General features: G+C 37.6%; 1 protein-coding gene and 1 pseudogene across 7 annotated transcripts in view; one reads left to right on the forward strand and one right to left on the reverse strand.

Moving 5' to 3' along the window:
• Positions 1-26,005, forward strand: part of PTPN4 (protein tyrosine phosphatase non-receptor type 4) — a 227,215-nt gene that overhangs the window by 37,062 nt on the left and 164,148 nt on the right. For all 7 annotated transcript variants that reach the window (XM_053909685.1, XM_019469365.2, XM_019469364.2 and 4 more), the window contains exon 2: positions 6,808-6,962. In XM_053909685.1, the coding sequence (XP_053765660.1) occupies positions 6,825-6,962 (138 nt within the window). In that variant the 5' untranslated portion in view covers positions 6,808-6,824. The remainder of the gene's footprint in view (positions 1-6,807; positions 6,963-26,005) is intronic.
• Positions 21,509-21,992, reverse strand: LOC128779019 (nucleoside diphosphate kinase B-like; annotated as a pseudogene).

The following is a 26,005-nucleotide window of genomic DNA, read 5'->3' on the forward strand; positions in this document are numbered from 1 at the left end:
AAATATGTAAGTACAACCACTGTCTGGAAAATATTTTTATCTATAAGCATAAATCTAAGGAACATGAGATTTTGAGGATAGAGGGTAGGTACATTTTGTTCTAATTTAAGAACATTTACATATGTTAATTATAATGTCCTGCTGTCCTATTGTTAGTTCTTTTTGTTTGAATATTACCTATTTAGGGTAGCTAAGTTTAGGTTTCTTTGGTCTGTAAAGAACAGTGGCTTTAACCTTATTTATAATCTACTAAACCTGTTTAAACATGGAGCCAATAGATGGGTTACTTTCAGGATACATTTATCTCTAAATATGTTGTCTAAGAGTAGATTTGGGTAGTCTCTAAAAACATGTGACTTAGTTTTCTAAATAATTACATATCTGTGGAAATGCTACTCAGTGTTTTCTTTGTTTTTGCCAAAAATGGAAGTAATACCCAATACAATATTTGCTTAATGTTAATAATTGGTTTTCAAAATAATCTGCTGTTTGCACTTCACTTTGTAAATAATAGTCATAATAAAACTATATATATATATGTATATATATATGTAGTTTTTTTAATTTCTTAATGTTCATTTATTTTTGAGAGAGAGAGAAAGAGTATGAATGGGGAGGGGCAGACAGAGAGGGAGACACAGAATCTGAAGCAGGCTCCAGGCTCCGAGCTGTCAGCACAGAGCCTGACGTGGGGCTGAACTCATGAGCCATGAGATCATAAGCTGAACCCGATAAAACTATATATTTAAAGCATAGTATTAGTTGGGGCATCTGGGTAGCTCAGTTGGTTAAGCGTTTGACTTCAGCTCAGGTCATGATCTCACGGTTTGTGAGTTCAAGCCCCTTGTGGTACTCTGTGCTGACAGCTTGGAGCCTGGAGCCTGCTTCGTATTCTGTGACTCTCTCTGTCTCTGCTGCTCCTCTGCTCGCACTCTCTCTCTCTCTCTCTCTCTCTCTCTCAAAATAAATAAATATTAAAAATTAAAAAAAAAAGCATGATATTAGCACTCCTAAACATCAGTTAGAAAATTGTATGAGATAACATAAACTAGACTATGGTGAGTAGTAATCAAGGACATATGTAATTAAAGAGTTCTTAAAATGGATAGATTTCTTTGTTCATATAGTCTCCTTAAATGACTTCTTGAAAATTTATATGTAGCATAGAGGATGATCAGAAGAGCCCCCTAGAAGCATTTGATATTTTGCTCAACTGAGACTTTAAACAATTATGTTCTCTTAGCATCTCCAAAAGAACATCTTACTTTCATAAGTGAATAGAAAAAGTTTGAGGTACTAGGAAAAGGTGTCTCTTCTGAGAAAAGCACTCATCTGTCAGCTGGATGTCATATATTAAGATGCTCATAAACTTTTGGGAGTGTGTTTTCCAAAATGTAATGGAAATTCTGACGACTTATTTGTCGGAATTAGCTTATTTGGCTTATTAGCTTATTTGGGTTATTGTTATCTTATTTCTTATCACCTGTGGGCAGTTAGGTTGTCACTGCCATAATTGTGTCACTTGTCAAGTGGTATGTATCGTAAATGTAGATAATTTTCAAGACTATGGAAGAATCTCAAATATGGAAGTATCTGAGTGAGTTACATAGAAATTTCATTGAAACAACCAAAAAAAGAAATTTCAGGAAACTGTTAATCTGGGTTCAGGTGCAAATGTCAAAAGTAAGTGTGCCAGTAAATGGGGAAGACTGGTGTTGGCAGAATACACTGATATCTTTTGATCCTGTCATTCCTGTACCATTCTTTGACATTGGAATATCTTTATAACATCAGCCAGTGCTCTTTTTTTTTTGGTAGCTCCCCCTACTGTTAAACCTAATTTGCCAATTCTCTGTTCCTTATCAATTTCCTTAGGTCTTTGCCCACTTTCTTCACCTGGACCACTCACCCCAGTTGAAGGGAAGGCAGGGCTGGGGAGAAGGGAAAATATATATCTGTTATAGGCAAGAGTTTAACATACACAAAGAGATCGTTGTGTGTGTTGCTTCATATTTTCTATTAATGTGTAATGAATTACCCCAAATGTAGTTTAAAATGATACACATTTATTTTCTTCCAGTTTCTGTGGGTTGGGTATATGGGTGTAGGTTGGCTCTTGGAAAGTTGCTCTCTAGATGTTGACTAGACTTGGGGATCCTGGGTTCTTTTCCAAGGTCATGTGATTGTTGATTAATACAATCAAATGTAGGGCTCAGGTCTTTAGTTTTTTGCTGGCTATCAGCATCTAGAGGCTCCTGACACAGGTCCTCTTACAATACGGCAGACCATATCTTTAAATGTTTATTTTGTTTTGTTTTATTTTATTTTATTTTATTTTATTTTTTTTCAACGTTTTTTATTTTATTTTTGGGACAGAGAGAGACAGAGCATGAACGGGGGAGGGGCAGAGAGAGAGGGAGACACAGAATCGGAAACAGGCTCCAGGCTCCGAGCCATCAGCCCAGAGCCTGATGCGGGGCTCGAACTCACGGACCGCGAGATCGTGACCTGGCTGAAGTCGGACGCTTAACCGACTGCGCCACCCAGGCGCCCCTTGTTTTATTTTTTGAGAGAGAACATGAGCCGGGGAGGAGCAGAGAGACAGAATTTCAAGCAGGTTCCGTGCCGCCAGTGCAGAGCCCAGTGCAGGGCTCGAACTCACGAACCATGAAATCATGACTTGAGCCGAAATCTAGAGTCGAATGCTTCACCAACTGAGCCACCAAGGCACCCTGGCAGACCATGTATTTAAAGCCAGCAGGAGAATTTCTTTTACTTCAGGAAGTAAAAGAATTTTGCACCTGAGTGTGGCCCACCAAAGGCATTCTTTTCTTTTGATTTGGGACTTAAATCACATCTGCAATATCTTTCTTACCCTTCACCTAATTGTGGAAGGAAAATCTCATCAAATTTCTTGTCTTTGCCATATTCAAGTGGAGGGCATTGTACTGTTATCTGAATTAATTAAGAGTAATAAAAATAAAAGTTTTTAGTTTACATTCACTTACTCCTTCTTTGAAACTCTTCTATATGTAAATCTGAGTTTTGACCTATATTATTTTGCTTCCATCTAAATAACTTTTTAAAAAGTATCTTTCAAGACTGGTGCACTGGCAACAAATCCATCCCCCCCCCCCTTTTTTTTTGTCTGAGAAATTGTATATTTCTCTTTCTCTTTTGAAAGGTAATTTTGCAGGATATAGAATTCTCGGTTGGTGGGTTTTTTTTCCCTTAACATTTTAAATATTCCGCTCTACTTTCTTCTTGTTTGCAGGCTTAAGTAGTCAGATGTAATTCTTATATTTGCTCCTCAGTGTTTTTTTTCCTGTGACTTCCTTCAGGATTTTTTTTTTTTTAAGAATTAAAAAAAAAAATTTTTTTTTAAAAACATTTATTATTGAGAGGCAGAGAGAGACAGAGCATGAGTGTGGGAGGGGCTGAGAGACGGGGAGACACAGAATCCAAAGCAGGCTCCAGGCTCTGAGCTGTGAACACAGAGCCTGACAGGGGGCCTGAACTCACAGACTGAGACATCATGACCTGAGCCGAAGTCAGACACTTAACTGACTGAGCCACCCAGGTGCCCCATTTTTAAGAATTTTTTAAAGTTTATTTGTTTTGAGAGAGAGGGAGGGAGAGAGAGACATGTTGAGGGGCAGCGAGAGAGGGGGAAAGAGAGAATCCCAAGCAGCCCCCACACCATCAGCGTGGAGCTCAATGTAGGACTCAAAGTCACAAACTGTGAGATCGTGACCCAATATGAAACCAAAAGTTGGATGGATACTCAACCAACTGAGCCACCCAGGTGCCTCCAGGAGTTTTTAATCTTTTATTTGTAGTTTTAAAATGATATGCTTAGGTATAGGCTGGTTTTTGTAGGGTTTTGTTTTGTTTTTTTGGAGGGGCATTTTCCTTCTTAGTGTTGTCAAGGCTTTTTGGATCTGTACTTTGATCTCTGACATTAATTTGGGGAAACTCTCAGTCATTACTGTTATAAATATTTTTTCTTATTTTTTTCCTTTTTCTGGTATAGCCACTGTATCTATGTTATACCTTTTAAAAAATTTTTTTTTGTCCCACAGTATTTGGGTGTTCTGTTTTTATTTTTGTTTTTGTTTTTTTAGTCTTTGTTCTTTTTCCTTTTTGGTTTTTGAGGATTCTATTAATATATCCTCTAGCTCAGAGAGTCTTTCCTCTGTTGTGTCTGATACATGTCTATCATTAGGCATTCTTCATATATATGTGTTAGTGTTTTTTGCCTATAACATTACTTACTGGTTCTTTCTTAGGATTTCCATTTCTGTGCTCACGTTACCCATCTGTTTCTGCATGTTGTCTACAATATCCATTAGAGCCTTTGGCATATTAATCACAGATAGTTCTTCTCAATTCTCTCTCTGATAATTCCAACATCCCTTTCATGTCTGGTTCTGATGCTTGCTCCATCCTTTCAAATCGTGGTTTGCCTTTTATCATGCCTTGTAAATTTTTCTTTTTCTTTTTCTTTTTTATTTTTAAAGATTTTATTTGTAAGTAATCTATACACCCAACATGGGGCTCAAACTTACAACCCTGAGATCAAGAGTCACATGCTCTGCTGACAGCCAGCCAGCCAGGCAGGCTGACATCCCTATAAATTTTTCTTGATAGGCAGGCATGGTGTCGTGGTAAGAGGAAATGCTGTAAATAGGCCTTTAGTGGGTGTGGGGAAGAGTGGGGGGAGGAGAGAAGAATTCTGTAATCCTCTGGTTAAGTCTCAGTATTTTAGAGAGCCTGTGTCTCTGGACAGGGTTTCTCAGTTTTTCCCTCCCCTTTTAGATGGGACAGGATATCTAAAATGGGCTGGAGTTGGGTATTTCCCTTCTCCCACCAGAAGGCTAGAGTTAGTTGGAGTTGAGTATTTTCCTTGCCCCAGGTTTGTTAGGCTCTTGTTAACTAGTTTCTCCTAAGGGCAGTTGTTGTTAAGAACAGAGTGCTTTGGTGTATTTAATAATAGTTTTGTGTGTGTGTGTGTGTGTGTGTGTGTGTGTGTGTGTGTGTGTGTGTATGTATGTATGTATGTGTATGTGTATGTATGTTTACCCCTGGCAGAAAGCTTAACTCTACTTTTCTCAGTACTTACTGTGGGAATCTAATTGGATTCTTGGAAATAAATCTCACAATATTGTGGAAGTCCCCTGGAGTTTTTTTTAACTCTCAGAATTGTCCACACTGAGCCCCCAGCAATTTGCCAGTTACAGTTACTGGTTCCCTGGGTGGTTTCTGCTTGTGACTCTTTACATGAGACCTGTTTGCCTGTCTCTTCAGTCTTGGGGACAGTAGCTTGCCTTGATCTTCTCTTTCTCATAAATCTCAGAAGCATTGGTGATTTTCCAGTCTGTTCTACTTTTTACTTGTTAAAGTGGCATGGGGGCTTGCAAGCTCTTTACATATGGAACCGGAAACCACCCATCACTGTCTTGTAATTGGTGAACCTTACTTGGCTTAGCCCTTCTTTGTCAACTGCTAAAGCTGTTTTCCTTATATAGTTCTCATACCTGTGTAACACTGACTGTTAGCTTTAATCATTTTGACATGAACAGTCTGTGATGTCAACTGCAGTTACTGGATACCACTGATTTGAATTGGTGTTTATTTTTATTATTTTTTGCTTACTCATTATTCAGATTTCTTACTACTTATTGCTTATTCATATTTAAAAATTCTATACCTTGTGTTTCTAATATATCTTATTTCTTTTCTCTGATTGTCTTTAAGAGGAAAGTTGTATGGATTTTAAACTTTGAATCCTTGACTGTCTGAAATGTCGTTAGCTTTGTTCTCCCACATGAACGCTAATTTTTTTGGTATGTAATTCTGTGTTTCATATAATTTTTAGAACTTCAAAGCTACAACTTTCATTGCCTTTTAACATCAAGTACTGCTGATAGCAATGTGTTGTCTCTTCTTTCTTGGCAATGCTATTTTTTCCTCTTAATTTTGTTTTATGTTTATTTAATTTTCAGAGAGAAAGAGCAGGAGTGGGGGAGGGGCAGAGAGAGGGACACAGAATCCGAAGCAGGCTCCAGGCTCTGAGCTGTCAGCGCAGAGTCTGATGTAGGGCTTGAACCCATGAACTGCGAGATCATGACCTGAGCCAAAGTCAGCCCCTTAACCAACTGAGCCACTCAGGTGCCCCTGTTTTTCCCTCTTAGGTTAAAAATTGAGAAGCAAAGATGTGTAGTCTTATGTTTCCTATTTTGTTTTTGTTTTCTTGAGAATAATAAGAATAATCCTATTAGAATTAGTTTGAATATGAGGATAGTTAAAATGAAGGGTATTATTGTATTTTAAAAAATTGAGCAAACTCCCATGTTTCCCCCAAATCTGAATCAGTTTAATAAAGGGCCCTTCAAAGTTACACAATCTTCCTTCCATTTGCTATTCTACAGTGTCGTTTAATACTTGCATTGGTGAGAAATGTTCCAGCTTACTAAGATAGCATATGCTCCTACCCCTTGTTTTGGCTACTCCCAAATTTATTTATTTTGAATTGGATTATGACTTCCTGAACAATTCATGTATTGTCTTCCCAATGGAACAGTTCAAAATAAGGCTTTTCTTCAGGCAGTTTGAATTTTAGTTTAGATGATGAACTATATACGGTTCCTTTATTTATGCCTACAATTCTTCTTATCCAGGTGTTTCAAAAGTTATAACTGCTTTTTACGTAAGTGTTAGTTGAACAATATATAACAGCCTTGCTGTTTTAAACTACATTGTATCTTCAACTATTCTTTTATTTAGTGAATTTGTTTTTCAACTTAGACCGTGTGTGGACAGTAATGACCTCACGTTTCCGATTGCCTGCTGGCAGAACCTACAATGTACGAGCATCAGAGTTGGCCCGAGACAGACAGCATACGGAGGTGGTTTGCAACATCCTTCTTTTGGATAACACTGTACAAGCTTTCAAAGTTAATGTAAGTATTTTATATAGTTTTTTCTTTTCATAATCTGAATTTAGATTATATTTTAAAACTAAAATTGTTTAATTGTATTATACTTTGAAAAGCCTTATTCCTTATCCAGTGAAGAAAGTCTTTTTAGTATGGGTTTGTAAGTTTCTAGTATAAGTTTTGATTTAAACTGGGTCTTTCAAAAGGTTGACACACCAACAGTGCATTATGATAAGTGGAGCAAATCAGTGTGTGGCTGGTTTTTATAAATGAGCTTGAGGTGCTTGAAAGGAATTTATTCCCGTGAGTGATTTACACATTTTCTTCGTAATCTTTCTTGTACTTTCTGTGAATAAAGCTTGCTAAACAGAGATAAAGGACAGCCCTGATCTTATCTGAGTCTTGTCTGAAATATTTATTTAACAAATATTTGTTCATCCTATTTCTATTTTTATTTGTTTAACGTTATTTGTGAATTTCACCCATGCAGTATGTTGACAGTTGTTGGTTCGTTGTCAATGCTATGTAGTACTCAGTTGTGTGAATATGCCACAATTTGCTTATTCACTTATTTGTCACCATTTACTTGTCCACTTTACTGTTGGTGTATTTGGATTTTTTCCACTTTGGGCTCTTGTCAGTAACGTTATTGTGAGCATACTTGTACGTGTCTTGATATATACAAGGGCGTATTCCTCTTTTTTATTTAAAAAATTTCAAACCTGCAGAAGAGGAGGAAGAATAGGGTAATGAATACCCACATATTCTTTAGCTAGACTGATCCGTTGTTCACATTTTTCACATTTGCTTTATCTTTCTTTTTCTGTGTGTTTTTCTGAACCTTCTGAAAGTAAGTGGTACACTTCACATGTAAGTACTTCAGCCTAGGAATCTCATAAATTACCACAGAACCATTGTCCCCTTCAAAAATCAAATACTATGAAATAATAATGGCTGGTGTATAGTCCGTGTTCGGACTGGATTCCTCATTCCTCATTTCTGCCTTTCCGTAGCACCTTTCATCTGTTTTTTGCTGTTACCTGGGTTGTTACCTGGGTTTTTCTATACTTAGAAATCTTTCAGTGATATGAAATACTAATCTTCTGAAATTAGCTTGGATGGACATGGGTATTATGCTAAGTGAAATAAGCCAGGTAGAGAAAAATAAATACTGTGTGACTTTACTCATATCTGAGAGCTAAAAAGAAAAGCTGAACTCAGAAAGAGTAAAATGGTGGTTTCCATGGGTTAGGATGTGGGGGAAATGAGATGTTGGCCAAACGGTACAAACTTCCAGTTAGGAGTAAGTTCTGGGGATCTGATATACAGCATGGTGACTGTGGTCAACAGTACTGTACTATATACTTGAAAGTTGGTGAGGGAGTGAACCTTAAATGTTTGCACCGTACACAAAAAGGGTAATATGTGAGGTGATGCATGTACTAACTTTATCATGGTAATTGTTTCATGATGTATATGTGTATCACATCATCTTGTCGTACACCTTAAACTTACACAATGTCATGTCAGTTATATCTCAAAGCTGGAAAAAATAAAATATTAATCTTCTTTCTTTACCAGTTTCTTAAACTTAAAATTTTCTGTATTACAACACGATCGCTAATCTGTTGCTAGTTTATTTTTTTACCCAAACTCCGAACCATTTCACATTGGAAAAGTGGCTGCAGAGTAGTACCTTTAAGAGTATTTTCTAACATACCCAACTAGTGTGCTTTTCCGACATGTTAAGCTTTAATTTTTTTCTTTTTTTTTAGTATTCTGTCCTCTGTTAATACATAGTATAGGTTGCCAACAAAGGACAATAGTATTTAGTGAAGGGAATTCTACTTCATAAAAATTTTTAGTTAATGGAAATTCATGTGTTGGGACTTGGTACAAGAAAAGTCCCTTTTCCTGTTATTGACTCATTAAAATCCTTTTGGGGGGGTTAAATAGTAATTCTTAATTTAATATTCATTATACTTAGTTCATATTTACTCTTAATGTTAGCTTGTAATTCTGTATTTGTTTCAAAATATTGCAGAAGGATTTGCTGTTTTCTGTTTAGCAAAATTTTTTCTGTTGGGCACTTTAGTTAATAATCCAATGTTGTATTTTTTTAATGTTTATTTTATTTATTTTGAGAGAGAGAGAGCATGCGCATGAGCCAGGTAGGGGCAGAGAGAGAGGGACAGAGAATCCCCAGCAGGCTTTGTGCTGTCAGTGCAGACCCCATCATGGGGCTCGATCTCCCTGAGCCGAAATCAAGAGTTGGGTGCTTAACCAACTGAGCCACTCAGGCGCCCCTGGAATGTTGTATTTTTCAATATAGTAATCAATGTGCTAATTACTCTTTTAGAAAGACATATATTACTCTTTTTATATATTTTTAATACATGTTATATATGTTTAAATGTCCATTTTAATACAGTTGAGTGTATCACTAGACTGATAATATTATGGTACTGGAAACTTTACCTTTACTTCAGGTCATCACCAAATTTAGTTTAAGAGGAACAGTATAAGAAATTGACTGTTGGATATATAGTATATTTATTCCTCAGGGTATTTGGACCCAAGTCTTTCAAAGTGTACTTTTAGTGCCCTTTAGTACTTTTGTGTAGATGCTGCATAGTTTAATCTATGTGAATGGCTTTCTAGTTGTGCAGTTTACAATCTGTACAGCATCATGTGATCTAGTCTGCAAATTAACAGGGGAGTTCAAACTTCTGATATTATTCTCTGTGTCCAGTAAGTACCATTAGGTCTCAGAAATACCCACTGTGGGCAGCTGCTAGTTTCACCAGCCTCTCTGTTCCCTGGGAAGGAGAACCATTCAGGTCTCCAGGTAGTCTCTGGAGACTGCCAGGCAAGGATTTGTAGCATTTTAGCTGTTGAAATCATTCCTTTCCCTGAAAGATGTCTGTACCACAGATTAAATGTTCATTTTTACCAAAGTCTGCTTTTTTTTCCATCTTGTATTCATCTCATCAAAACCTTTTCTATGTGGGGGCACCTGGGTGGTGGCTCAGTCAGTTAAGCGTCTGACTCTTGGTTTTGGCACAGGTCACGATCTCACAGTTCATGAGTTCTAGCTCCACATCCGGCTCTGTGCCGACAGTGTGGAGCTTGCTTGGGATTCTCTCTCCCTTGCTCTCTGTCCCTCCCCTGCTTGCGTATGTTCTGTCTCTTTCTCTCTCTCCAAAATAAATAAATAAACTTAAAAAAAAAATCATCTGGGGAGCTTTTTTAAAAAAATAAAAATCTTTTCTGTATATCGTCCTGGGAGAAAATGGTGTAATGAAGGAACTGATAAAACTTCATTAGTTCCTTTTTTTCTATCTCTTTGTAGACACAGGGTTGAGATAAGCCTGTTAGTGTTGTTTCAGTTTGAAGTTACATTTTCACTATGGTTTTGGCACAACTACTTTACTGTAGCCAGCCTATGGAGTGTGTTTTCTTTCTGTGTCCTTGAATTCATTGTCAGTCACTAAAAACATCTTTCCATTAAGTACATAGTATCCATACTATGTGGATTCATTTCACCTACCTATGCGGACTTTTTCCAAATTTTGGCTTTTTTTTTTTTATGTCAGTATGGTAGCCTGTGTGACAAGGAAGGGTTGGGGAAAACCACCCTATTCCAGTTATTAGGACTGTGTAAGAAATTACCCCAAAAGTTAGTGGCATATTTATTATCCTCAGAGGTTCTGTGAGTCAAGGATTCACATAGGTAGGGATGGCTTATATCTCCTCCATGGTTGGACCTCAGCTGAAAAACTCAAGGCTGGAGGCTACAATCATTTGAAGGCTTATTCACTCATATGACTTATTACCTACGACCTTAGCTGAGGCTTACACACTTGTGTATGCTCTCTCTGTGTGCCCCAGGCATATTCACAGCATTCCAAAGGTGAGCATCCTTAGAGAGAGTGAGAGCCAGGCTGCAACCATATTGCCTTTTCTGATCTGGCTTTGGAAGTCACATAATGTCACTTCACCACATTCTGTTAGTGCTGTCACAAAGTCACCCTCAGGATCAGTGGAAGAGAAAGTTATTCAGCACACATTATTCAGTGTGTAGTTCTAAGGTGCTTCATAGGTAGTAGTGTTCAAAGACGAGGAACAAAGCTTATGCATTAAGGAATTTTTTGCCTTTTTTTTTTTTTTTTTTTGGTCTTTTTGTCCCAGTTTACTTTTTTTTTAAATTAAATTTTTATGTTAAGTAGGCTCTATGCTGCACATGGGGCTTGAACTCATGACCCTGAGATCAAAAGTTGTATGCTCTTCTGACTGAACCAGCCAGGCACTCTTCCCTTAGTTTATTTTTTGGAAATAAAATTATCCTAATAGTACTAAAGCTGTTCTCTAAATTGTTTTGTTTGTTATATATATGTACTCAAGAATAACTGATATATTTTTTAAAGTTTATTTATTTAGAGAGAGAGAAACAGCATGAGTGAGGGAGGGGAAGAGAGAGGGGAGAGAGAATCTCAAGCAGGCTCTGTGCTGCTGGTGCAGAGTGTGACAGAGGGCTCAAACTCAGGAAACCGTGAGATCATGATGTGAGCCAAAACCAAGAGTCACACTGACTGAGTGACCCAGGCGCCCCAATAATTTTTTTTCCATTTATTTTTTGTAATGTTTATTTTTGAGAGAGACAGAGACAGAATGCAAGTGGGTTGGGGCAGAGAGAGAGGGAGGCACAGAATCCGAAGCAGGCTCCAGGCTCCGAGCTGTTGGCACAGAGCCCCACACAGGGCTCGAACTCACGAGCTGTGAAATCATGACCTGAGCCGAAGTCGGACGCTCAACCAACTGAGCCACCCAGGTGCCCCAATAATTTTTTTAATGATACTAGTACCTCAGTTGTTAACAAAAGATGCCATAAATCATCATTTTTTTTTTTCTTGAAATAAGGTGAAATTCAATTAATATATATTTTTGTTATGTGATAATTTGGGTTGATGAATATTTAGTTGGCTGAACTTTTTCCTTTTTTTGTCTGTGAAATAATTTGTTAACCAAATCAGTAGTGTAAACCTAATTACAACAGTGTGGTTAGCAGGTGGGGTGCAGATTGAGATGGGAAGCTAAAGGAGTATAAGGATGGTGAATTTAGATAAATGAGATGTACTCATTTGCAACCACAGATAGTCCTATATCTGTAAAGGAGGATAGGATTTTAGGGAATTGTTTTCCTGATTATTGTTGCACTGACTTTATATATTGTATATGTGAAGAAGTAAGTTTAGAGTCATTAGGTTACTTACTAAGTCAGTGGCAGAGCCGGGAGAGGCGGGGAGGGGGGCGGCGGGGGGGGGAGAGAGAAAGAGAGAGAGAGAGAGAGAGTGTGTGTGTGTGTGTGTGTGTGTGTGTGTGTGTGTGTGTATGTGAGAGAGAGAAAGAGAGAGAGAGAGAGAGAGAGAGAGAGAGAGAGGGAGGGAGGGAGGGAGGGAGGGAGAGGGAAGGTCTTTTAGGACCTCTAGTCAACATTTCAACTATTATTTTATTGTCATTTTCTAGCCCTACTTAAATTCAGTATGTTAGTTCCTTTAAAAATACTGTATGTGTCACTCAGATTCCCTCAGAAGTGTTTTGTTTTACATATATGATTCATATATACAGTTTAAAAAATCCCAACCAAATAGTTCTAAAAATGTTGTCACAAAAGCCAGCAGTTCCCTGCCCCATTACTACTTAGAAATAACCACATTCAACACAGTTTTTCTCTCATGTTTATTACTATGGTTCTAAGAAACATGCCTATATTATTTCTGCTTTTGTCTGCCTTGTTTTTTTTTTGTTGTTGTTGTTGTTGATACTCTTTATTGACTTTGAAGAATGAGACTTCAGATCTCTTACATCTCCCTTCCCCTCTCCATACACAGATAATTCTTCCGCTCTCTTGTCCTCTCAATAAATAAAATAGTTATGTAATATTACTTGATTAGTTCGGTATTTCTTTTCCATAGGGAGAAATGCTCCTATCATCTGCCTGGAGTTTGTAGAGCCTTGCTGGGTCTTCTTAGCACTGAGCGAGAGAAATGGACTGGAGAGCTCTTAGCTCTTCAGTAAGTAGACTTGCACTTACGTAGATTTCCCTGTTTTCAATCCAGTAAAGATGAATCAACAGCTGTCCCCAATGTCCCTGAGTCCAGAATCTTTGGTTCTTATAGTAATTGGCAATGGGAAGAGGGTGGGGGTGAGAGATGGTCATGGAGGGGACTGTTACTTATTCACACTCATTTTGATTACTGCCTTTTCTGTTATTTTAGTGTGTCTTAAGCAAACATTCGTGTCCAGTCTGCCTTAACCTTCACACCTCTCAGATTGATTTTCAACAATGTCCACCCTGGAGGAGAATTTACTATTTAACAATTTTTTTTTCTAGTAAAATCACATGTTAAAATGGAACTTGTCACCTTTAGTGCAAAAAGATGTGATAATTTCCCAATTACCACATAGTCTGAAATTTAAACATTGTAGTATGTCATACATGTTTAAAGCTTTGCTTCATTTCACAATGTTTTTTCCTAAACTGTATCATATTGAGCACTAGAAAACTGTATCGATCAGATGTATAGCTATGTGCAGTTAAGGTATCATATTTCTTGTTTTTTTCTTTAATCCTGTTATGTTTCATGAGGTATGTATACTTCTTAGGTCTTGTATCACATTTGTCATGCATAAATTTTTACTGATAATGATGTTTACTTCCTGGACAGTTACCCAGTGATGAATTTGTAAGTCTTTAGTTTGAAGACTTACTAGCTTTGTGAGTATACATAAGTTGCTCCTACCTTTTTGTGTTTTAGATTCTTCATTTGTTAAGAGAGAATAATATTTGCCTTGCATGGGATGCTCAGAATAAAATGAGAATATTTGTGAAGTGCTTATTTATGTGTCTGACTTATGTTACACATTTAGAAAGGTTGATTTCTTCTATTGATTATGATCCATTTGTCTATTCTGTAGTACCAGATATGTTTCCTTGGAAGAATTTTATTATTAAAATTCCACAAAATAACAATCTGCTTATTGCTTTGTATGCATATATAATATTTTCATCTATGTACTGTGTCCATGTACTGTTTCCAAAACCCAGTGTGTTTACTGGCAATATTAATTATAAATACATATATACAGAAATTGCAAATATGCTAGTTTATTCTTAAAAAGTAAAGAGGAAATAATTGCTAAGTTTACAGTTTTGGGAATTAGGTATTTATTATTTTGGCAGTTGTACGGTAAATTAAATAAAATTGTGGGTTGTTTGTATATCTATTTAATGACAGTAATTATTGAGTGCCCAGTATATATTATAGAAAAAAATAATGGTGAAAATAACTGTAAGCCATTAAATTTTTGAGAAATATGTTGAATTTTATTTAGAAAGATACTGCAGCTCAGTCTCTCTTCCCTGGATGTTATATATAGGTTTTTAAAATTTATTACTCATGATATGTGTTGTATAGTGCATAAATCTCCATTAAGCAACTCAAGAGTGTTTGCATATGTATACATCTGTGGAACCACCACAAGATTAAGTCATTGATTATTTCCCTCACCAAAAAAAGATTCTCTTGTGCCCTCTTTCTTATTTTATTATATTTCCTCTATTAGCTTTTTTGATTAATCTTTTTTTTTAAGTTGATTTACATATCTTGAGAGAGAGAGAGAAAAAGCATGAGTGGGAGAAGGGCAGAGAGAGAAGAGATAGAGAGAATCCCACGCAGGCTCTGCACTATTAGCACAGAGCCTGATGCAGGGCTTGAATTTGTGAACCGTGAGATCATGATAGGAACTGAAGTTGGATGCTCAACCGACTGAGCCACCCAGTCATCCCTGGGCTAATCCTTTAATATCAGACTTTTAGTGATTACTTTAGAAATTACAAAATGTGGGAGTGCCTGGGTAGTTCAGTCGGTTGAATGTCTGACTTTGGCTCAGGTCCTGATCTCGCAGTTCATGAGTTTAAGCCCTGCGTCAGGCTCTGTGCTGACAGCTTGGAGCCTGAAGCCTGCTTCAGATTCTGTGTCTCCCTCACTTTCTGTCCCTCCCGCACTCATGCTCTGTCTCCCTATCTCAAAAATAAATAATAAACAAAACATTAAAAAAATTAAAAGAAATTACAAAATGTGTCTTTACTTATAAAAGTCTCCTTTTAATACATTTACTGTTGTCCTCCCCCAATGCAAAATCCTTAAAGCAGTTTAAGTCCATTTACCTGCCTCCTACTTTTTTGCTATTGTTAAGTATTTTAATATCCCCCTCATGTTGTTATAAACTATATAAGACATTGTTATTATTGCTTTAAACAATCATTTACCTTTATGTTTACCTTTATATTTACTATTTTACTATTCTATTTACCTTTATATCTATAGTTTCTACAGCTATTCATTTCTTATATATATCTATGCTTCCATCTAGAATCATCTCCTTTCATCCTAAAGAATTTCTTTCATTATTTAAAAAAAAATTTTTTTTAACATTTATTTTTGAGAGACAGACAGAGACAGAGCACAAGTGGGGGAGGCGCAGAGAGAGAGGGAGACACAGAATCCAAAGCAGGCTCCAAGCTCTGAGCCGTCAGCACAAAGCCCGATGTGGGGCTCGAACCCATGAGTCATGAGATCATGACCTGAGCCGAAGTCGGACGCTTAACCGACTGAGCCACCCAGGCGCCCCAGTTTTATTTTTTTTTTAAATAAGGTCTCTTGATGATAGATTCTTTCAACTTTCTGTCTGAAAATGTCTTTAGTTATTTCTCATGTTCTGGGGAATATTTTTGCAGAGTATAGAATTCTGTGTTGATAGTTTTCTCCTTCACTGATTTAAAGATGCCACTTCACTGGTCTTCATAGTTTCTCTTGAGAAGTCATCTTTCAGTCTTACTGTTGTTTTCCTGAAGGGCAAGAGAGAGGTCCTTTTCCTCCTGTTTTTAAGAATTTTCTGTCTCTTTGATTTTTAGTCACCTGTCAATAACATGGCTGTATATGGTTTTGTATGTATGTGTTTTAACCTGCTTGGTATTCATTGACCTTCTTGAATCTGTAGGTTGGTATCTTACAACATTTGAAAACTTCTTAACCTTTACTGATTCAAATATTGCTTCTGACTCATTTTCTTTTCTTTCCTGTATTCCAGTTAACATATATATTAGTTTGATTGTATCCCATTCTAGTTTATGATTTTTTTTCTGTCCTTTAAATAGCTTTTAATCTGTCTTTGCATGTGCTGATTGTTTTTCTTTTTTCCCAGTGCTTACTCTGCTATTAAACCTAGTCAAGGAATTCCTCTGTTTCACTTGTTTTGTAGTTCTAGATTATCTATGTGATCATTTTCATAGATTCTAATTCTCTGTTGAAATATATATTTTAATCTGTTTTCTGTATTCTATCTTAATTGGCTTTGATACGTTGTCATAGTTATTTTGAAGCTCTTACATAAGACTAATATATGTCTTGTGTCTTGATTATCAAACACTTTTCCTGCTTCACATACCCACTAATTTTGCATTGTGTGATGGCTATTTTAAGTGTAATATGGAATAGTGGAAAGCAAGTTGGCCCAGGGGCCAAATGCAAGCCTGGTGGTTATTACTGTTTGGTCCATGAGCTAAGAATGGTTTTTACTTTTTAAAAGATGTTGTTGTTGTTGTTGTTGTTGTTGTTGTTGTTGTTAAGACAATGTGCAGTGGAGACCATGACCCTCAAAACCTAAAAATACTTACTTTCTGGCTCTTTACAGGAAAGGTTTGCTGACCCTTCTTGTAAAAGCTCTGGATTGTTATCTTCCTCTAAATAAAATTTTATTTTATTCTGGCAGGCAGTTAAATTGCCAGCGGGTCACTTTGATCCTGTGGGGCTTAGTTTTAAGCTTTGTTAAGGTAAGTCTATTTTAACTTTGTTTTTATTCCTAGGGCATGGATTATCCAGGGTCTTACCTAAATGCCTTGGGTATTCATCAAGATCTGTCTCCTCTGACTGAGCCGGAACTTAATTTATTCAGAACTGTGCAAGCTCTGAAATCTTTGTTTAGCTAACAGCCTCCCCAACTGCCGTTCTGTCTTAGGCTTCTAGGAGTCTAACCCTGTGTGTGCACAGCCTAGGAGGCAGATGAGAACCAGAGAGGATTTTTTATATAGATTTTTGTAAGTTTTTCTTCTTGGTTCTTTCCCTTCTAATAACCTGCCCCCCAAATCCAGCTACCTTAGCATTCCCAGACATTAATTGTAGTTTTCTCGTCCCAGCAAGACTGCCACACTGCTTGGGCTCTGTTTCTCTACACCATGATTTTGAAAATGCCCTTAAGGGAGAGATTTGAGTGTGAATATGGGGTTTGATTCATCTAGTTCTCTTCTATCAAGGATCATGGTGTTGTGTTGGTTATTGCCTAAGGGTTGAAAATAGGATTTTTTTTTCTTTTGGTTTTTTGTATATTTGGTCCAACGTTTACAGATGTTTATAGCAGGAGGGTATTCTAACATTAGCTACTCCATTATGACAAGAACTGAAAATCCTGATTGTTTTAAAATGTGAAAATATATCTCATTGTATAGTAGTGGACTTTGATTTGAAATATTTAACATGTTGCTGGCTGTGTTCTTTGTTCCATTATTCAGTTTAGCCAAGTAGAAGGACTCAGATCTCAGTTAATAATGGTGAATGTATGCATCCTATAAAATCAAATTAGTGTGATATATTGATCTGGTGAAGGGGATAAAATGGCCCTTTTCCAAAGATGAAGCCCTAGGCAGCTGGGCCATTGGGTTGGTTATTTTATTAAGATTTATTTAAGTAATCTCTACACCCCATGTGGGGCTTGAACTCATGACCCTGAGATCAAGACTTGCACACTCCTCCAACTGTGCCAGCCAGACACCCTGGGTTTGTTAGTTTAGAAGATTTCATCTCAGAAGTCATCTGCCACATTTGAGATACCCCTTAATCCTACTTGGTCTGGGCTCACCTATTATCAGAAAAACTTTGGCTGGCCAATTCTTAATACTTAATTAACAATTTTATATTTGTTGTTTATATATCCAGTATCTCCAAAACAATTCTTAAATATTTTAGCCCACACTGATCATCTCTTAACTACTATACTTATAGTGTATGTGGAATACAGACCTGGTAACACGCTGTTATATGACCTTATTTCATATTCTTTGAGGGAATAATCATTTAAATGTTTTTCCTATCATACTATTTTTTTTGTATTCTACTGAATATAAGGGCTGTCTGTCTATGCCACAGGTTACCATGATTAATTTGATGAAACTAGGTAGTTATCTTGGGGTATGCTTTCTCTCTTTTGCTCTTTGTATGTCTTTCCTGAAATTGAATAACATGCCCTTCTCAGCTACATGTGGCCTGTTCTTTGAGAAAGGATATATGTCATAGCTCTGTTTCTCTGCTAGAACTTACAAACATGCTTTCAATATTCATTGGAATGGTGTCGGTGACTGTAGAAAGAGATGTGGATGTTACCATGTAGGTAAGCTACATGACTCTTTCTCTGATGCAGCACTCCCTATCCCTTCCCCTGGGCGATTCTTTGTTCTAAGTCCCCTTATAGAACCAAGAATCCCCAGGAGGAATCTTTGGTGCCCACCCAGTATGATCCTCTGCCCAGAGGTTGGTGTTGGTTGGTGTTGGTGGATTGACTCTGTTGATCACAGTATTATAGAAAAGAACTTACTTTGTTCTTTGTATCCATTCAGAGTGTTATTACTAACTCAAAATTAGGTAGTTTATTATCTATATATTCGAAATTTGGTTATATAGTAAAGGTAGCATCCATATAGTCTTATTTGAGTCTTTGTCCTTACTTAACATTCTTTTCAAAAATGAGACTTTAAAATAATTTTGCTTCCAAAAGTTAAAAATAAAACAACTCTGGACTTGCATATATGTATGCATTACATGTAAACATATAGCAAATTACTCACTTTCAGAAATCTTTACTTCTCTTGAAACTCTTTTTTCTAGTGCTTATGAATTCAGTATAGTAATATGTCTTCCTCTTAAATACTTTTCCTGGTAACTGGTTTTATGACTTTTTTCATTTACCTTTTGAGTTGTACACATAATTTTTAAATGTAACTATTTAGTGTCCACAAAGAAAAGCAGCAGCTGTGATATGTGATGAATCAGTAATACTGTTATGACAAAAATTTTTCAGAATGTGCACACACTTCTTTTTGATGCTTCCTTTGATTTGTTTGTAATAAGCTTCAGTGATTATTTCTGCTGTTTCCTTTGTAGTTATTTAATTTTTTCCCCCATGTTAAGGAAATCTGGAGGTGAATAGGCACTTAAGTTTAGTACTAGATTAATTTACAGCATTGGATTCACTGCGTATTTTTTGATATCACTTAACTTTGAATTACTGTGAAGTGAGTTTCATTTTTCCTTATCAAGAGTAACTTGAATGGGGGCACCTGGTTGGCTCAGTCGGTTAAGTGTCCACCTTTGGCTGAGGTCATGATCTCGTAGTTCATGAGTTCAAGCCCCGCATCAGGCTCTGTGTTGACAGCTCAGAGCCTGGAGCCTGCTTTGGATTCTGTGTCTCCCTCTCTCTCTGCCCCTCCCCTGCTTGCACTCTGTCTCTCTCTCTCTCTCAAAAATGAATAAACATTAAAAAAAAAAAAGAATAACTTGAATGGGACTGGGCTAGTTCTACAAAGAACTACATAGATCTGGTCCTGGATTGCAGCTTTTGGACTATCCCACACAGATTATTTAAGCATATAGTGATGTCACAATTAAGACTAAGCACTCATGAATGGTTAATAAAGGAAGTATTGTGATGTAGGAAGGTAGCATAGTATGATGAGAAGTGCATGGACCTTAGAATTCAAAAGACTAGATTTGTAACCTGGACCTAGTAAGTATTTGCTCTGTGGCATTGTCCTGTTTGCTTGATCTTTATATATAATTTCCTTTTATATATAAGGTGGAAATGATATCATCTATTAGGGTTGTCAGGATTAAATGAATGTATATAAAGCAGCCAATAAGGATTCTGTTAAGGTGCTTTTGAAATACAACATCCCTTCTTGTTCTTTATCTTCTTTTCCCTCTTTCCTCTTTAGTTACCCATAGTTAGCCAAAGTGAAAAGTTAGCGGGTACAGTGTCCACGAGACTGCCCTCACTTCTGACACCAGTTGCAAGTTTGGGAGATTTCTGAAACGACCCTGAGTTTCAATAATTGGTTAGAAGGGCTCACAGAACTGGGGCGCCTGGGTGGCTCAGTTAGTTAAGCATCTGACTCTTGATTTTGGCTCAGGTCATGATCTCACGGTCTGTGGGTTCGAGCCCCACATAAAGCTCTTGTGCTGACAGTGTGGAGACTGCTTGGAATTCTGTCTCTCCCTCTCTCTTTCTGCCCCTCCCCTGCTTGCTCTCTCTCTCTCTCTCAAAATAAATAAATAAATAAATTTTAAAAAAAAAGGGCTCATAGAACTCATTAAAAGTTGTCATTCTCATGGTTACAGTTTATTACAGGGAAAGTATACAGATTAAAATCAACCAAGCTGGGGTACCTGAGTGGCTCAGTTGGTTAAGCATCTGACTTCAGCTCAGGTCATGATGTGGGTTCAAGCCATGTTGAAGCCCTGCTCAGAGCCTGGAGCCTGCTTCAGATTTTGTCTCTTGTCGCTCTCTCTGTCCGTCCCCCGTTCACACACACTCTCTCTCAAATATAAATAAACATGAGAAAAAAATTTTAATCAGCCAAGGTAGATGCCAGAAGGAGTTAAAACTGAGAAAGAACTTCCAAGTCCTCTTCTCCTCATGGAGAAACTATTTCCAACGAGGAAGTCTCACAAACTATTCCAACACACAAACTATTTCCAACGAGGGAGTCTCCTCCAAGCCTTTTGTATTTTTACTGGGACTTGATCACATACTCCCTGCATAACTGACCTAATCTCTAGCCTTTCCTACTGGTCAGGCTAATACCCTTAGTTTTCCGTTCCTGTAGAAGTCAGAACTGATGTTCCCCATCATAAATCATATTGTTAGACTGTCAGGTAACCAAGACCCCCAGGCAGGAGGTCTTGACGGGACCAAAACACCTGCCAAGCCCAGGACATTCCAAGGGTCTAGAGATCATCTCCCATTAGTGAAGGGCAAAGACCAGACTTTTGTTTGGAAAAGGTCATTTCTTCATGGTAGTGCTACATTTTTGTAGTAGCTGATTAAATTATTCTGCACTGTCAGTGCAGAGCCTGATGCCAGGTTCGAACCCATCGAGATCATGAGCTGAGCCAAAATCAAGAGTCAGACACTTAATCTACTGAGCCACCCAGATGCCCTGGTTATTAATTTCTATCTAAGTAGTAACATACACTTTTAAATATTTTTTCAAAGCCCAACAAGACAAAGCATATAATGAAAGCTTAATGAAATGCTCCCACTTATTTATTTATTTATTGACCCACTTTCCAAAGGCTTTATTGGTGAATATGTGTTAGAAGAGGAAGATTGATTCTGTTATTTCCAAGCCAGTGGAATGAAGAGCTGTGTCCAGGGACACATCAGGTGGCACCAAAGGGGACTGATGCTTTGTCTACCTTTCATTCCTAGTTTCAGTCAAAAGCACAAGGCTTGTAGTCAACCAATTCTTTAGGTTTAAACCATAGGCTGATTTCTTTCTCTGCACTGTTTACTGAATCGTTGCCATGAATGCTGTTCCTGCCAACTTGAATACAGAAGTCCTCATGAGTGGTGCCTGGCTTACAGTCTGCTGGTTTGGTCTCCCCAAACATCACTCACCCCGTCTTCACCACAATCAGACCCTCCCAAACCATGGCCACAGTGGGCCCAGAGCTCAGGTACTTTACCAGCCCTGGGAAGAATGGGTGGGCCTTTATGTCAATGTGGTGCTGCTTTAGCAGTTCCTCAGAGGCCTGTAGGAGGGAGCCTTTTGGCCACAACATGGAATCCCTTCTGCTCAAAGTGCTTGGTGATCTTGCCCACCAGGGTGTGCTACACACCATGCAGCTTGATGGCAATGACCATGTGCTCCTGATTGGCCATGGCCAAGAAGCTGGCTGTGCTGTGCTGCTTGGGGGACTGGAGGCCACTCCCACTCTTTTAGTACTAGTTTTGAAATACCTTTGGAGATATATTTTAGGCATTTATTTCCATTTTTCTGTGCTGGTTTATGTTTTTTATTCTGGACATTTTTTATTTTGACTTCCTATTATACAAGATGAGGATTTAATATTTTTAGTCTATTTTATATCCTCACTCCTCCTAAAATTCTTCTGTCATAATTTTTAGTTAAATATGTTTATCTATCTGTCCCTTTACTGTTGTATCTTTTGATCTTCTATCAGAATTACATTTGGCTTCTAGTAAAAGAAACTGGAAATAACAGTAACTAAAATGAGCTAACGTTAATTTTTCTATCAAAAGAATTCTAGCGATTGACAGTCCAATAATGGGATGGCAGCTTCACAGTTATCAAGGAGTCAGGTTTCCTGTTTGTCCTTCACTTCCCTGGGTGCATGGCTGTGTACATAAGATCATTTCACGATCCAAGAAAGCTTTCAGAATTCTAACGTGCTTGTCAGCTTTCAGGCAGGTGGTGGTGTTACCCAAAATGGAGTTCGTCTCTTGGTGGTTGTTGAGCCAAAAGACACAACCAAGCCAAAGAATAGGAAAAGGAAGGGTTTTACTTGCAACAAGTAAAGGAGAACACTGGGGATCGTTCCCAAAGCAGTGTCTCCTGAACCACAGTATTGGGGAAGTTTTAAGCTAACGGTGCACACATATTCATGAAGGGGCTTTGCTCAGTGGGGAATACAGCATGGAATTGGGGCAGAAGTCATCTGAGGGTGACTGAGTCTAGGTCACAGTCACGAAGGTTGGCAGTTGGTCCATGTCTAAATGCTCAGAGAGGTTTAGATCCTGCACAGAGAACTCAAGGATGTGCATCAGGTGAATCTTAACTTTTGAATCAGTACTGGGAGTTTTGCTACTGATTTATTGTCCCTGATATGATTAGGTTATATCCTGGCCTGATAGTGGCTGCCTGCTCTTACATTCTTTCACAAGATGGTTGGGACCCAAATTGACTTCTCTTATGTTAAGAAAGCTCTGTCTGTTCTTTTTCTAGGAACCCAACTCTTTCTGATTACAGTAGGGGAAAATGGAGAAGCAAAAAAGGGGACATACCAGTTTTCTTCCCCAAACTTAAAGAACATTACTTATAAATTCTACTCTGTAGGTTCTAGTTACATCTTATTGGCCAAAATTTAGTCACATGTCCTCATTGGGTCTGCAAGGGCTGGGTATTTTATTTTATTTTATTTGTTATTTTTATTTTATTTATTTTTTTAATTTTATGTAGGCTCCATACCCAACATTGGACTTGAACTCTCGACCCTGAGATCAAGAATAGCACACTCTACCAACTGAGCCAGCCAGGTGCTCCAGGGCTTGGTATTTTACATACCGTTTCTACCCCAAACAATATTGAAGCTTTATTTTAATGAAATGAGACAAAATGGGTATGATGTGGGCCATTGGCAGTTTCTGCCTTAATTGGTGTCATTGTTTACTTTTTTTATCATTATGCAAGTTAATTTACTGGAAAGCCAAGCAGCATAGTTGGATAGTATTTTGTTCTTCCTAGAATTATTGTCTTTTCTTGAAAATATGCTTAGTTTTCTCCCTTGAGCTTTTAGTTTTTGTGTTTCAAATTGTAGGCAAACCTCATTTTACTACACTTTGATTCATTGCATGTCACAAATCCTGCATTTTTGTAGATTGAAGGTTTGTTGCAACTCTATGTTGAGCAAGTCTGTTGGCCCCATTTTCCCAGCACCTTTTGTTCATTTTGTGACTTTGTGTCACATTTTGGTAATTCTTGCAATATTTCAAACTTTTTCATTATTACGTGTTGTGATTTTTTTTTTTAAAGATTTTAATATTTTTAAGGAATTTCTACACCCAGTGTGGGGCTCAAACTCACAACCCTGAGATCAAGAGTTGCATGCTTCACTGACTGAGCCAGCTGGGCGCCCCTGTTCTAGTGGTCTTTGGTGTTACTACTGTAATTATTTTAGGGTGCCACAAACTACACCTGTGTAAAGCAGTGAACTTAATTGATAAGTATGTGTGTTCTGACTGCTCCACTGACCAGCTGTCCCCCTGTCTTTCTCTTTCCCCTCTCCTTGGGCCTCACTATTCCCTGGAACATAAGAATACTGAAATTAGGACAGTTAATTATCCTACAGTGGCCTCTGCGTGTTCAAATGAAAGGAAGGGTCATACATCTCTCACTTTAAATCGGAAGTTGGAACTGATTAAGCTCAGTAAGGAAGGCATGTCGGAAGCTGAGATAGGCTGAAAGCTGGGCCTCCACCAGTTAGCCAAGGTGTGAGTGCAAAGGAAAAGTTCTTGCAGGAAATTAAAAATGCTACTCCACTGAACACATGAATGATAAGAAAGTGAAAGAGCCTTATTGCTGATACAGAGAAAGTTTGAGTGGTCTGGATAGATCAAACCAGCCACAACATTTCCTTAAGCCAAAGCCTAATGCAGAGCAAAGCTCTAATGATTTTTAATTCTGTGAATGCTGAGAGAGGTGAGGAAGCTGCAGAAGAAGTGTTTGAACCTAGCAGAGGTAGTTTCACGAGATTTAAGGAAAAAAGCTGTTTCTGTAACATAAAGGTGCAAGGTGAAACAGTAAGTGCTGATGGAGAAGCTGCAGTCAGTGATTCCAGAAGATCTAGTTCCTCCTTGAAAATAGCTACACTAAGCAGCAGATTTTCAGTGTAGACAAAACAGCCTTCTATTGGAAGAAGATGCTATCTAGGACCTTTACAGCTAGAGTGAAGTCAATGCCTGACTTCAAATCTTCAATAGACAGACTGACTCTCTTGTTAGGGGCTAATGCAACTAATGACTTTAAATTGATAAGTTGAAGCCAGTGCTCATTGGTCATTCATAAAATCCTAGGGCCCTTAAGAATTACGGTAAATCTATTCTACGTGTGCTCCATGAATGGAACAACAAAGCTTGGATTGTAGCACATCTGTTTACAACATTGTTTAGTGCATATTTTAAGCCCATTAATGAGACCTGCTGCTCAGAGAATATTCAGTTCAAAATATTACTGCTCACTGACAATGTGCCTGGTCACCCAAGAGCTCTGATGAAGATGTGATGCTGGCCTCATAGACTGATTTTGGAAGTATGTATTCCTTTTCTTCTACCCTCTGAAAGGGATTATAGAGAATTGATACAATTTTTTTTTAAATGTTTGGTAGAATTCAGCAATGAACCCATCTGGATCTGGTGCTCTCTGCTTTGGAAAGTTACTAATTTGCCTTAACATTTTAAGCAGTAGGTTGCTAATTCTTTTTCCTTAATAAGAATAACAAAGATGGATGATTGTTTACAATGAAATTTGAAGTTACATCCTTGTATTTGCATTAAAATCAAGGGTTTATTTTTTAAAGATGACCTCCCCTTCCCGTTTCTATTTTATGTGTGTTTTGGCAGAAAATAACAAGAGTCATTTTACCTACTTTGTCATCAATCATCTAAACATTACAACCTAATCCTTCCGTAATGTATATGTATATCAAACCATCTCTTTGTACTCCTTAAATATATACAATTCTATTTCTCAATTGTAGTTTAATAAAGGGTGAAAAAGAAATACTATACAATCTTGTCTCAGCCCTCATTCTGCTTCCTGAAAACTTCCTCAAATCTTACTGTCTAGTTGGGAAATTAACTAGCTTCTTGTGGCTTATTGTGTTTGACTTCTAGCAGTTTTTAGAACTGTTACCTTCTCCTTTTAAGGAAAACTCTCTTCTGTCTCTGATCACATTCTGTATCTTAATCAGTTTTGTACATATTGATGTCCCCCCCCCTTTTTTTTTATCTTTCCCTTTCATTCTTTCCTGGTTTCTGTAGACTGTGATACCTATTATCTCCAGTCCTGTTATTTTTCCTCAATGCAAACTCTCTGTCTGCTAAAGATGCTAGAGGTATTTGTGGTCCAGAAAATTTTTGAAATCTCTCCCACCATG

Source organism: Panthera pardus, unplaced genomic scaffold (assembly GCF_024362965.1).
Source record: "Panthera pardus isolate Hobbes unplaced genomic scaffold, ASM2436296v1 HiC_scaffold_10, whole genome shotgun sequence".
Taxonomy (NCBI): Eukaryota; Metazoa; Chordata; class Mammalia; order Carnivora; family Felidae; genus Panthera; species Panthera pardus.